Below are 16,343 nucleotides of genomic sequence, written 5' to 3'. Positions count from 1 at the left end.
CGACCAACACAATATTATTCATCATGTTATGCCTGATTGATGTATATACACACACACACACACACACACACACACACACACACACACACACACACACACACACACACACACACACACACACACACACACACACACTATAATGCAAATCTCAACTGCTTGAATGCTTGTATCAACACAACATGTAAATCAATATTATCTGCAGGATTAACCTGATAAATGCAACTACAAGGCATGAAGATATTAAGATATTATAAACATTATTGTATTATGAACAAATTAAATTGTTTTGCTTATCAGGATACATACTCCTCTTTTTTATTAATATTGTTATTCTTGTTATTATATTATTATTGATTTTAGTATTGCGAATGTACTGTCAATACAAAATATTATCATGACCATATTTAGTATTACTATTATTACTGTTGCTATTATTATTGATATAAATGGTGTTATTAGTATTGATTCTATTTCATCTTTTTTTTATTATGTGTTATATATATATATATTATTATTTTGTATGAGTGCTACTACCTATTATCATTATTATCAATGTTATCTATTATTATTATTGATATTACTATTTCCGTCAACACAACTTATCACCATCTTTAGTATCATTATTGTATTATTACTGTTATTATTACTGATATTACTGTTGCCGCCATCACAAAATATTATTATTATTATTATACATGCTATTACTATTTAAATACTTCCACTATTACTATTATTATCTGTCATTGCTGCTTATTTTTCATTATTACTGCTGTTTTATTGTTGTTTTTGTGTTTTGTTGTTGTGTTCACTCTATGTTGTAAGTTTTGCATTCCTAAATAAAAAAATTAAATAAAATAAAAAAAGATATTATAAACATTAACATCACAGCGTTCTGTAAAGCGGACCATACGCATAAACAAAATGGAGGCCAGTGTGTTTAGAGATGTGCAGTTTTTGATGATATCCAGCATAAAACACTCAGGAATGGAGCAGTTGTGTGTGTGTGTGTGTGTGTGTGTGTGTGTGTGTGTGTGTGTGTGTGTGTGTGTGTGTGTGTGTGTGTGTGTGTGTGTGTGTGTGTGTGTGTGTGTGTGTGTGTGTGTGTGTGTGTGTGTGTGTGTGTGTGTGTGTGTGTGTGTGTGTGTGTGTGGATCTCGCTCTCATTACAGTAGCAAACGCAGGGTTCTGATCCAAAGGGAATTGATAAAGAGCTCTGGAGGAGGCGCAGGAAGCACAAAGAGCGCTTTAGTTGCACTGGTGGAATGCATTTGCATAGTTTAGAGGTCCAGCATCTGAAGCCGTGAACACACACACGACCGCAGCTTCTGTCTCATCTGCCGCTTTCAAGAACAGAGGCGTCACATGAAACACACGTTACGCAAGAGGCATGTCACACACTTCCCACGCTTCCCTCGGATATCATCATCACGGACACAAGAGGAAGGACTCGCAACTACACACTGCAGAATATGAGTGTGTGTGATCGGTTGAGTGTGTGTGATGTAGATCGGGACGTGCGATCTGACATTATCGAGTACATCCCTCACTTTAAATGCTTCGTTATGGAATGAATCAGCCGTTTGAATGAATCGGTTGGGTGAATGATTCAATGACTCACTCATTAAGAGAGTCAAATGCTTCGTTCCTGAATTAATCGTTGGGTGAATGATTCAATGACTCACTCATTAAGAGAGTCAAATGCTTCTTTCCTGAATGAATCAGACATTTTAATTAATCGGTTGAGTGAATGATTCAATGACTCACTCATTAAGACTGTCAAATGCTTAGTTCCTGAATGAATCGGTTGAGTGAATGATTCAATGACTCACTCATTAAGACAGTCAAATGCTTTGTTACGGAATAAATCAGCCGTTTGAATTAATTGGTTGAGTGAATGATTCAATGACTCACTCATTAAGAGAGTCAAATGCTTTGTTCCTGAATGAATCGGTTGAGTGAATGATTCAATGACTCACTCATTAAGAGAGTCAAATGCTTTGTTCCTGAATTAATCGGTTGAGTGAATGATTCAATGACTCATTCATTAAGACTGTCAAATGCTTCGTTCCTAAATGAATCGGTTGAGTGAATGATTCAATGACTCACTCATTAAGACAGTCAAATGCTTCGTTACGGAATGAATCAGCCGTTTGAATGAATCGGTTGAGTGAATGATTCAATGACTCACTCATTAAGACAGTCAAATGCTTTGTTCCTGAATTAATCGGTTGAGTGAATGATTCAATGACTCATTCATTAAGACTGTCAAATGCTTCGTTCCTAAATGAATCGGTTGAGTGAATGATTCAATGACTCACTCATTAAGACAGTCAAATGCTTCGTTACGGAATGAATCGGTTGAGTGAATGATTCAATGACTCACTCATTAAGACAGTCAAATGCTTCGTTACGGAATGAATCGGTTGAGTGAATGATTCAATGACTCACTCATTAAGAGAGTCAAATGCTTTGTTCCTGAATGAATCGGTGGAGTGAATGATTCAATGACTCACTCATTAAGAGAGTCAAATGCTTTGTTCCTGAATTAATCGGTTGAGTGAATGATTCAATGACTCATTCATTAAGACTGTCAAATGCTTCGTTCCTAAATGAATCGGTTGAGTGAATGATTCAATGACTCACTCATTAAGACAGTCAAATGCTTCGTTACGGAATGAATCAGCCGTTTGAATGAATCGGTTGAGTGAATGATTCAATGACTCATTCATTAAGAGAGTCAAATGCTTCTTTCCTGAATGAATCAGACATTTTAATTAATCGGTTGAGTGAATGATTCAATGACTCACTCATTAAGACTGTCAAATGCTTAGTTCCTGAATGAATCGGTTGAGTGAATGATTCAATGACTCACTCATTAAGACAGTCAAATGCTTTGTTACGGAATAAATCAGCCGTTTGAATTAATTGGTTGAGTGAATGATTCAATGACTCACTCATTAAGAGAGTCAAATGCTTTGTTCCTGAATGAATCGGTTGAGTGAATGATTCAATGACTCACTCATTAAGAGAGTCAAATGCTTTGTTCCTGAATTAATCGGTTGAGTGAATGATTCAATGACTCATTCATTAAGACTGTCAAATGCTTCGTTCCTAAATGAATCGGTTGAGTGAATGATTCAATGACTCACTCATTAAGACAGTCAAATGCTTCGTTACGGAATGAATCAGCCGTTTGAATGAATCGGTTGAGTGAATGATTCAATGACTCACTCATTAAGACAGTCAAATGCTTTGTTCCTGAATTAATCGGTTGAGTGAATGATTCAATGACTCATTCATTAAGACTGTCAAATGCTTCGTTCCTAAATGAATCGGTTGAGTGAATGATTCAATGACTCACTCATTAAGACAGTCAAATGCTTCGTTACGGAATGAATCGGTTGAGTGAATGATTCAATGACTCACTCATTAAGACAGTCAAATGCTTTGTTCCTGAATGAATCGGTGGAGTGAATGATTCAATGACTCACTCATTAAGAGAGTCAAATGCTTTGTTCCTGAATTAATCGGTTGAGTGAATGATTCAATGACTCATTCATTAAGACTGTCAAATGCTTCGTTCCTAAATGAATCGGTTGAGTGAATGATTCAATGACTCACTCATTAAGACAGTCAAATGCTTCGTTACGGAATGAATCAGCCGTTTGAATGAATCGGTTGAGTGAATGATTCAATGACTCACTCATTAAGACAGTCAAATGCTTCGTTCCTGAATTAATCGGTTGAGTGAATGATTCAATGACTCACTCATTAAGAGAGTAAAATGCTTCGTTCCTGAATTAATCGTTGGGTGAATGATTCAATGACTCACTCATTAAGAGAGTCAAATGCTTCGTTCCTGAATGAATCAGACGTTTGAATTAATCGGTTGGGTAAATGATTCAATGACTCACTCATTAAGACAGTCAAATGCTTCGTTACGGAATGAATCAGCCGTTTGAATGAATCGGTTGAGTGAATGATTCAATGACTCATTCATTAAGAGAGTCAAATGCTTCTTTCCTGAATGAATCAGACATTTTAATTAATCGGTTGAGTGAATGATTCAATGACTCACTCATTAAGACTGTCAAATGCTTAGTTCCTGAATGAATCGGTTGAGTGAATGATTCAATGACTCACTCATTAAGACAGTCAAATGCTTTGTTACGGAATAAATCAGCCGTTTGAATTAATTGGTTGAGTGAATGATTCAATGACTCACTCATTAAGAGAGTCAAATGCTTTGTTCCTGAATGAATCGGTTGAGTGAATGATTCAATGACTCACTCATTAAGAGAGTCAAATGCTTTGTTCCTGAATTAATCGGTTGAGTGAATGATTCAATGACTCATTCATTAAGACTGTCAAATGCTTCGTTCCTAAATGAATCGGTTGAGTGAATGATTCAATGACTCACTCATTAAGACAGTCAAATGCTTCGTTACGGAATGAATCAGCCGTTTGAATGAATCGGTTGAGTGAATGATTCAATGACTCACTCATTAAGACAGTCAAATGCTTTGTTCCTGAATTAATCGGTTGAGTGAATGATTCAATGACTCATTCATTAAGACTGTCAAATGCTTCGTTCCTAAATGAATCGGTTGAGTGAATGATTCAATGACTCACTCATTAAGACAGTCAAATGCTTCGTTACGGAATGAATCGGTTGAGTGAATGATTCAATGACTCACTCATTAAGACAGTCAAATGCTTTGTTCCTGAATGAATCGGTGGAGTGAATGATTCAATGACTCACTCATTAAGAGAGTCAAATGCTTTGTTCCTGAATTAATCGGTTGAGTGAATGATTCAATGACTCATTCATTAAGACTGTCAAATGCTTCGTTCCTAAATGAATCGGTTGAGTGAATGATTCAATGACTCACTCATTAAGACAGTCAAATGCTTCGTTACGGAATGAATCAGCCGTTTGAATGAATCGGTTGAGTGAATGATTCAATGACTCACTCATTAAGACAGTCAAATGCTTCGTTCCTGAATTAATCGGTTGAGTGAATGATTCAATGACTCACTCATTAAGAGAGTAAAATGCTTCGTTCCTGAATTAATCGTTGGGTGAATGATTCAATGACTCACTCATTAAGAGAGTCAAATGCTTCGTTCCTGAATGAATCAGACGTTTGAATTAATCGGTTGGGTAAATGATTCAATGACTCACTCATTAAGAGAGTCAAATGCTTCGTACCTGAATGAATCAGACGTTTGGATTAATCGGTTGGGTGAATGATTCAATGACTCACTCATTAAGAGAGTCAAATGCTTCGTACCTGAATGAATCAGACGTTTGGATTAATCGGTTGGGTGAATGATTCAATGACTCACTCATTAAGAGAGTCAAATGCTTCGTTCCTGAATGAATCAGACGTTTGGATTAATCGGTTGAGTGAATGATTCAATGACTCACTCATTAAGACAGTCAAGTGCTTTGTTACTGAATGAATCAGTCATTTGAATGAATCGACTCAATGACTCACTCATTAACAATGACTGGCGGGTTTGAATTTCACATTTAAAGTATCTTTTCATGTTTTAGATAATTTCAAAATATCAACATTCAACGTTTTAAGTTTAAATTATTATTTGTGTATGTGTAACAGCAGGTTAAACTCCCTCCTGTAAATGATCTAAATCCACTTCAGATGAGCTTCTGTGTGAGTTTAGTTGATACTCACTTCATTTGATTGGTAAACGCCCTATTGTGTCTTAGTATTAGAATATAATTTATTGATTAAATGTAAGAATTTGACACAAAAGATGATGGATACATTTAACCCTTAATCGTCCCTCAGGGTTTACGTTTGAGGCCCTTGTGCTCAGATAGACCCCAAACTTTTACAGAGCGATTGCATAAGGAAATAATTTTTTTTACATGGAAAACTATATATAATTTTTTTAATTTACTTCTCAACTATACATTTATGCTGTGTTTTTGTGGGTATTTGGTAGTTTTTTACCAATTTACTGCACAAATACTTAACTATGTCATAAATTGTCTCATTAAAAATTATTTTTTATGAAAAAATCACTTGAATGATGATCTTAAATAAATATATATAGTTTTTGGACATTGCTCTGTGTGTTAGGGATAGAATACCGCCATCTGTAGGTTTGTGGAAAAACTTTAGGAATTATAGTTAAAGAGAAAGAGAGCAATGACCACATTATCCACTAGAGGTCCAGAGGGAAGTTATGCAGAAGTTAAGCTGCCGTTCATCTTTCTTTTATTTGCCCTTTTCCTTCTCTTTCTCATGTTTGTTCCATGTTGCATTTGTGCTCTAGTATTAGTTCTTCATTTATGTATGGAATTTTTCAGATTTATGCCAGTTTTGTTGATTTTATTTGCCAATTTCAATAAAATTACTCTGTTGCAGTCACACACGTGTGTGTGTGTGTGTGTGTGTGTGTGTGTGTGTGTGTGTGTGTGTGTGTGTGTGTGTGTGTGTGTGTGTGTGTGTGTGTGTGTGTGTGTGTGTGTGTGTGTGTGTGTGTGTGTGTGTGTGTGTGTGTGTGTGTGTGTGTGTGTGTATGTGTGTGTGTGTGTGTGTGTGTGTGTGTATGTGTGTGTGTGTGTGTGTGTGTGTGTGTGTGTGTGTGTGTGTGTGTGTATGTGTGTGTGTGTGTGTGTGTGTGTGTGTGTGTGTGTATGAGATAGAAAGTTCGTTCTACTTTGCGTTTATGCTCTAGGACCAGACCTTGATATAAATGTAGAAATTTTCAGATTTATACTGGATTTAGTTACATTTTTTGACAAAAAAAGTGGAAAAATTTTTTTTTACACTTTCCCATTCATTTTCAATGTGGGGTCAATCTGACCCCGAGGGACTTAAACGATAATTTTTTTTTACACACCTGAAGAACAACCAAATCAAGCCCAGATTTTTTTTGCATGTTTAGATTATTTAGGAAAAGTCACAGAGTCTCATGGCCCTGAGATGAAGGAACACTTTTAAAAATGGAGGAAAAGTCAGTGGGGTCAGCTGGAAAAATCCAAAAGGTAAAAGGTAAGAAGGTAAAGGTAAAAATCCCCATAATATAAACTCACTTCCTTTTTCAGTAAACAAATCTTAGTATTTTCATTCTCATTCTCTTCTCCAGTAAATGTGTCTTGATTGAATAATGTTTAGATGTTTGTGCTGGACAACAGGTTGTTTGCAGAGGCATCATTAAAATGCAAACTACATTTCCCATCATCCTCTGCGGCAGCATGATAAACAGCAGCAATCCCACACCTAATCTTCTGCTCTTCGTCTGCGCAGAACAAAGGTGATTGCTCGGAAATGAACGAATGTGAAATTGCCAATATCAGAAGCACTCGAGCGCTCCTTCAACACTCCTTCCCACAACTGTAAATACAGTATCATCTGCACCTCATCCTTCACACACACACACACACACACACACATTACAACGTCTGTCCAAACACTAATGCATGCTGGGATTTGATTGACAGATTTCCACCTTCCAATCAGACTGTGAAGTGGACTTAAATGGGCTCCAAATCACAGGGAGCGTATATGAAGGTGTGTTGGATATCACTTCCCTGGACGGGGAAATGACCCATCATCACCACATGAGCTTAAAATATAACATTAGACACTTTACAGACGCATTATCTACAATTACATGTAATCAATGCTACATTCATACTCATTTGCATGAGTGTACGACATCATCATAGTTAGGAATTATGATTTGAATTGCAATTTCCATGCATTTGGTTTTAACATAATAAACTTAAAGCTGCACTATGTAAGTTTTCCGTCGCCTGGCGTAGTTTGATGATGTCACGTTTGAGCGCAGACTCTTGCAGCTCTGTTGATCATATTAGACTCATCTGAGTGTGTTGATGATGGGATGGCGTTACTCTGTGTGTTCTCTCGCCGCTGCTATGACGCTTGTTCACACTGCAGTGAGAGGAAAGTGTTTCTGCAGAATAAAACCGCAAACTAACGCGGATATGATGTCATCGACAGGCCACGCCCTCACACGTCCTCGGGTAAAATCGCATCTCACCATTTACAAATATTTTAATTATTTGAGTGTTTCCATGGTTGTGTTGTCATTTCTGCCTTTATAACTGAGGGGATTATAATCAGAGGAAGGGTAAGTTTAAAATTAAAGTGTTTAAATGTAAAATATTTTTCTCCTGGTCCTTATTTTAAATAGGTCATAAAACATATCAATAATTATCGATATCGACCGATATGAAACACTTATTTCATGATTCAGTTTTCAGCCGTATCGCCCAGCCCTAAACCAGACCAATATATCAAAGCATTTATTATTAACCATTTGCATTTATTTAATTATTAAAAAATGACATGCATATCAACATGTAAACAATTCAGTTTATGGAGTTAAAATAAGGCTAGCTGAGGAACAAGCAATATCCAGTTATGTGTGAGATTGAAACTAATTGTCTTTATTTGTGATAAACGAGTTATTGTGTATTTAAGCACAAATAACTTATGCAGAAAATATTTTCCCTCAGAAATTGCTAGATTTCACCAAGAAACGGCAAAAAATTAAGCATTGCATTTTGAAAGACTAAGATCTGACCCTTACGCATCACATTTATGTTAAAACTCTGTAAATGTATGGAAGTTTCACATGCAATTCAAATGCATAGTTCTCGTTTGAGTGAAGTGTCCCCTGCTGAGTGTGTAGGGTGCAGTGAACACTACTACACCTATAATTAGCACTAATGAGGAAGCGTCTCAGAGTGTGTTGGCATTCAGCGTTTCCATCCCTCCATCAGCATTGATTTTAAAGTGCATTCTCATGGACCGGCTCTGCCCAAACTCTATTATCCCATTAGCCCCTGAGACACTCGTACACTATCCTGAGACACTCGTACACTATCCTGAGACACTCATGCACTATCCTGAGACACTCATACACTATCCTGAGACACTCATACACTATCCTGAGACACTCGTACACTATCCTGAGACACTCGTACACTATCCTGAGACACTCGTACACTATCCTGAGACACTCGTACACTATCCTGAGACACTCGTACACTATCCTGAGACACTCATACACTATCCTGAGACACTCATACACTATCCTGAGACACTCATACACTATCCTGAGACACTCGTACACTATCCTGAGACACTCATACACTATCCTGAGACACTCGTACACTATCCTGAGACACTCGTACACTATCCTGAGACACTCGTACACTATCCTGAGACACTCGTACACTATCCTGAGACACTCATACACTATCATGAGACACTCGTACACTATCCTGAGACACTCATACACTATCCTGAGACACTCGTTCACTATCCTGAGACACTCATACACTATCCTGAGACACTCATACACTATCCTGAGAAACTCTTACACTATCCTGAGACACTCGTACACTCTCCTGAGACACTCATACACTATCCTGAGACACTCATACACTATCCTGAGACACTCATACACTATCCTGAGACACTCATACACTATCCTGAGACACTCGTACACTATCCTGAGACACTCATACACTATCATGAGACACTCGTACACTATCCTGAGACACTCATACACTATCCTGAGACACTCGTACACTATCCTGAGACACTCATACACTATCCTGAGACACTCGTACACTATCCTGAGACACTCATACACTATCCTGAGACACTCATACACTATCCTGAGACACTCGTACACTATCCTGAGACACTCATACACTATCCTGAGACACTCGTACACTATCCTGAGACACTCGTACACTATCCTGAGACACTCGTACACTATCCTGAGACACTCGTACACTATCCTGAGACACTCATACACTATCCTGAGACACTCATACACTATCATGAGACACTCGTACACTATCCTGAGACACTCATACACTATCCTGAGACACTCGTTCACTATCCTGAGACACTCATACACTATCCTGAGACACTCATACACTATCCTGAGAAACTCTTACACTATCCTGAGACACTCGTACACTCTCCTGAGACACTCATACACTATCCTGAGACACTCATACACTATCCTGAGACACTCATACACTATCCTGAGACACTCATACACTATCCTGAGACACTCGTACACTATCCTGAGACACTCATACACTATCATGAGACACTCGTACACTATCCTGAGACACTCATACACTATCCTGAGACACTCGTACACTATCCTGAGACACTCTTACACTATCCTGAGACACTCGTACACTATCCTGAGACACTCATACACTATCCTGAGACACTCTTACACTATCATGAGAATCCTGAAACACTCATACACTATCCTGAGACACTCGTTCACTATCCTGAGACACTCGTACACTATCCTGAGACACTCATACACTATCCTGAGACACTCGTACACTATCCTGAGACACTCGTACACTATCCTGAGACACTCGTACACTATCCTGAGACACTCATACACTATCCTGAGACACTCATACACTATCATGAGACACTCATACACTATCATGAGACACTCATACACTATCATGAGACACTCGTACACTATCCTGAGACACTCATACACTATCATGAGACACTCATACACTATCCTGAGACACTCGTTCACTATCCTGAGACACTCGTACACTATCCTGAGACACTCATACACTATCATGAGACACTCGTACACTATCCTGAGACACTCATACACTATCCTGAGACACTCGTACACTATCCTGAGACACTCATACACTATCATGAGACACTCGTACACTATCCTGAGACACTCATACACTATCCTGAGACACTCGTACACTATCCTGAGACACTCTTACACTATCCTGAGACACTCTTACACTATCCTGAGACACTCTTACACTATCATGAGAATCCTGAGACACTCGTACACTATCATGAGACACTCGTACACTATCCTGAGACACTCATACACTATCCTGAGACACTCGTTCACTATCCTGAGACACTCATACACTATCCTGAGACACTCATACACTATCCTGAGACACTCTTACACTATCCTGAGACACTCGTACACTCTCCTGAGACACTCATACACTATCCTGAGACACTCATACACTATCCTGAGACACTCATACACTATCCTGAGACACTCATACACTATCCTGAGACACTCGTACACTATCCTGAGACACTCATACACTATCATGAGACACTCGTACACTATCCTGAGACACTCATACACTATCCTGAGACACTCGTACACTATCCTGAGACACTCTTACACTATCCTGAGACACTCTTACACTATCCTGAGACACTCTTACACTATCATGAGAATCCTGAAACACTCATACACTATCCTGAGACACTCGTTCACTATCCTGAGACACTCGTACACTATCCTGAGACACTCATACACTATCCTGAGACACTCATACACTATCCTGAGACACTCATACACTATCATGAGACACTCATACACTATCATGAGACACTCATACACTATCATGAGACACTCGTACACTATCCTGAGACACTCGTACACTATCCTGAGACACTCATACACTATCATGAGACACTCATACACTATCATGAGACACTCGTACACTATCCTGAGACACTCATACACTATCATGAGACACTCGTACACTATCCTGAGACACTCATACACTATCCTGAGACACTCGTACACTATCCTGAGACACTCTTACACTATCCTGAGACACTCTTACACTATCCTGAGACACTCTTACACTATCATGAGAATCCTGAAACACTCATACACTATCCTGAGACACTCGTTCACTATCCTGAGACACTCGTACACTATCCTGAGACACTCATACACTATCCTGAGACACTCATACACTATCCTGAGACACTCATACACTATCATGAGACACTCATACACTATCATGAGACACTCATACACTATCATGAGACACTCGTACACTATCCTGAGACACTCGTACACTATCATGAGACACTCATACACTATCATGAGACACTCATACACTATCATGAGACACTCGTACACTATCCTGAGACACTCGTACACTATCCTGAGACACTCATACACTATCATGAGACACTCATACACTATCCTGAGACACTCGTTCACTATCCTGAGACACTCGTACACTATCCTGAGACACTCATACACTATCATGAGACACTCGTACACTATCCTGAGACACTCATACACTATCCTGAGACACTCGTACACTATCCTGAGACACTCATACACTATCATGAGACACTCGTACACTATCCTGAGACACTCATACACTATCCTGAGACACTCGTACACTATCCTGAGACACTCTTACACTATCCTGAGACACTCTTACACTATCCTGAGACACTCTTACACTATCCTGAGACACTCATACACTATCCTGAGACACTCGTTCACTATCCTGAGACACTCTTACACTATCATGAGACACTCGTACACTATCCTGAGACACTCATACACTATCCTGAGACACTCGTACACTATCCTGAGACACTCATACACTATCATGAGACACTCGTACACTATCCTGAGACACTCATACACTATCCTGAGACACTCGTACACTATCCTGAGACACTCTTACACTATCCTGAGACACTCTTACACTATCCTGAGACACTCGTACACTATCCTGAGACACTCATACACTATCCTGAGACACTCGTACACTATCCTGAGACACTCTTACACTATCCTGAGACACTCTTACACTATCCTGAGACACTCTTACACTATCCTGAGACACTCTTACACTATCCTGAGACACTCTTACACTATCCTGAGACACTCATACACTATCCTGAGACACTCATACACTATCCTGAGACACTCATACACTATCCTGAGACACTCATACACTATCCTGAGACACTCGTTCACTATCATGAGACACTCTTACACTGAGACACTCGTACACTATCATGAGACACTCGTACACTGAGACACTCGTACACTATCCTGAGACACTCTTACACTGAGACACTCGTACACTATCCTGAGACACTCTTACACTGAGACACTCGTACACTATCCTGAGACACTCATACACTATCCTGAGACACTCATACACTATCCTGAGACACTCATACACTATCCTGAGACACTCGTACACTATCCTGAGACACTCATACACTATCCTGAGACACTCGTTCACTATCATGAGACACTCTTACACTGAGACACTCGTACACTATCATGAGACACTCGTACACTGAGACACTCGTACACTATCCTGAGACACTCTTACACTGAGACACTCGTACACTATCCTGAGACACTCTTACACTGAGACACTCGTACACTATCCTGAGACACTCTTACACTGAGACACTCATACACTATCATGAGACACTCGTACACTGAGACACTCGTACACTATCCTGAGACACTCTTACACTGAGACACTCGTACACTATCCTGAGACACTCTTACACTGAGACACTCGTACACTATCATGAGACACTCGTACACTGAGACACTCGTACACTATCCTGAGACACTCTTACACTGAGACACTCGTACACTATCCTGAGACACTCTTACACTGAGACACTCATACACTATCCTGAGACACTCTTACACTGAGACACTCGTACACTATCCTGAGACACTCTTACACTGAGACACTCGTACACTATCCTGAGACACTCTTACACTGAGACACTCGTACACTATCCTGAGACACTCTTACACTGAGACACTCATACACTATCCTGAGACACTCGTACACTATCCTGAGACACTCATACACTATCCTGAGACACTCATACACTATCCTGAGACACTCATACACTATCCTGAGACACTTGTACACTATCATGAGACACTCATACACTGAGACACTCGTACACTATCCTGAGACACTCATACACTATCCTGAGACACTCATACACTATCCTGAGACACTTGTACACTATCATGAGACACTCATACACTGAGACACTCATACACTATCCTGAGACACTCATACACTATCATGAGACACTCATACACTGAGACACTCGTACACTATCCTGAGACACTCGTACACTATCCTGAGACACTCTTACACTGAGACACTCGTACACTATCATGAGACACTCTTACACTGAGACACTCGTTCACTATCATGAGACACTCTTACACTGAGACACTCGTACACTATCCTGAGACACTCGTACACTATCCTGAGACACTCTTACACTGAGACACTCGTACACTATCCTGAGACACTCTTACACTGAGACACTCGTACACTATCCTGAGACACTCTTACACTGAGACACTCGTTCACTATCATGAGACACTCTTACACTGAGACACTCGTACACTATCCTCACTCAAAAAAAAAGGTTCTATATAGCACCAAAAATGGTTCTTGGCTCGTAATCATAGGGGAACCTTTTTTAGTGCTATATAGCACCAATTTTGGTGCTTCAGTTGTTCTTCAGAGGTTCTTCAGTGGTTCTTCAGAGGTTCTTTGACTAAGGTGCTATATAGCACCACTGAAGAACCGGTGAAGAACCAAATTTGGAGCTATATAGCACTAAAAAAGGTTCCCCTATGATTACGAGCCAAGAACCATTTTTGGTGCTATATAGAACCTTTTTTTGTCCGAGTGTCTCCTGCATGAAGCGGCTCCACTAGCAGGCCATCTCGTTGATATTACGCCCACCATCTGCAAGCGCGAGCCAGCCGTGAGATCAGCCTGTGAACAGCAGCCTGGAGTAAACAGCGCTTAGATGTTTTCCCTGATGACATTTGCACATTATGACTCACGGCCGGTCATGCCAAGCTCTGGTTAACCCACACTACTCCACTAGTTGAACACCGTGAGAAAGCAGAACCAGCAGCACGAGCTCCTACATATGCAGATTTTAGACGCTTGCTGTGGCATTTGCAGCGTTCCCACAACGTTCCCACAGCGTTCCCACAGAGTTCCCACAGCGTTCCTACAACGTTCCCACAGCGTTCCCACAACGTTCCCACAGCGTTCCCACAACGTTCCCAAAGCGTTTCCACAACGTTCCCACAGCGTTCCCACAGCATTCCCACAACGTTCCCACAGCATTCCCACAGCGTTCCCACAACGTTCCCACAGCGTTCCCACAACGTTCCCACAACGTTCCCACAACGTTCCCACAGCGTTTGTTCAATGCGAATCAACATGTCTCTCAATGCAACTGAGGAAAACACAATGCATCCTTTTTTTTTTTGTTGAGAAAATGTAACTTGCATTTGACTAAACTAACCTGAACGTGAGTGAGATGCATGAACTGTTCAACTGCAATATTAGATATGCATTGATTTCCCATTTAAAACCTGTGACTTCATGAACTTTTGCAATTAAAATGCTTCTGTTTTTATCCATTTTAAATTCTTAAAATGTCATTTCCAACGATTTTGATGTATGTTTTTTGCAATGCATAATGTTCCCTCTAGAACCTGTGGATGAATTGGGAATATTGACCACTCGCATATCAAGCCCATATCTCACAGCTAAAAGAAACTTTTGTTTTTATGCATTCTAAAATGTAATTTAATGTCATTTCAAATGGTAAAGCGCGTTATAACGCATCGTGTTGGCCTGGATAAACCTGTGGATTGGCTGATGGGAAGATCTCACGCTGGATGGTTTATGAAATGGCACCTGTTCACGCGCACACACGGCATGTTGACTGGCATATAAATGCATGTGTGTGTGTGTGTGTGTGTGTGTGTGTGTGTGTGAGCTGCTGGCACTCACCATACACTCCCTGGCACGAGATGCCCTCCAAAATGAGCGTCAGGACCCCCAAAACACTGATAATCCCATCCATCATTACGTGCCTCTCAACATATCCAGATTAAAAGAGCCGGAGTCTCTCCAGGAAGGAAAAGATGTGCAGGAAAAGCGGCGCGGACGTGCGGAATCCGCGCGGGTTCCGGCGATCTGCGGGACGGCGGTTCACTCACGGGCTCGGTCGAGGTTCGGACACATCGGTCATCGCGAGTCCATCCGATCCGGAGCTTCTGACCGTCTCCTCAGTGATGCTGCTGATGCTCGTGCGCCCGCAGCATCAGGACCAGCGGCGTCGTGGACGAGCAATGCGCGTGCACCTGGCTGTCCGTCATGTCGACGAGCGCGCGAGGAACATCCGAACACTTTCGCGGGTTTGTCGGAGCCGAGCTGAAGCGAAACGAGTCCGGTGTGCGCGTGTCGACGAGGGCGAGTGGAGACAAACGTCCGTCGCGTTGCGCAATAACGCGCGCTGTGAGGAGAGAGAGAGAGAGAGAGAGAGAGAGAGAGAGAGAGAGAGAGACTCATCTGTATGAAGGACTACACACACACACACACACACACACACACACACGCAGACACGTAAAGCTAATAATAATGACTAGAGTCAAAAGAG

General features: G+C 40.5%; 1 protein-coding gene across 1 annotated transcript in view; it reads right to left on the bottom strand.

Moving 5' to 3' along the window:
• LOC307135627 (MAM domain-containing glycosylphosphatidylinositol anchor protein 2) overlaps positions 1–15,767 on the bottom strand; it is a gene marked incomplete at both ends in the record, with an annotated part of 254,854 nt that extends 239,087 nt beyond the window's left edge. The window contains one exon of the mRNA XM_079832200.1: positions 15,695–15,767. Within this exon, the coding sequence (XP_079688326.1) occupies positions 15,695–15,767 (73 nt within the window). The remainder of the gene's footprint in view (positions 1–15,694) is intronic.
• Between the last annotated feature and the right edge of the window lie 576 nt (positions 15,768–16,343).

This window comes from Gobio gobio (assembly GCF_949357685.1).
Source record: "Gobio gobio genome assembly, chromosome: 12".
NCBI classification, from domain to species: Eukaryota; Metazoa; Chordata; class Actinopteri; order Cypriniformes; family Gobionidae; genus Gobio; species Gobio gobio.
This window is presented reverse-complemented; position numbering and strand designations above follow the sequence as displayed.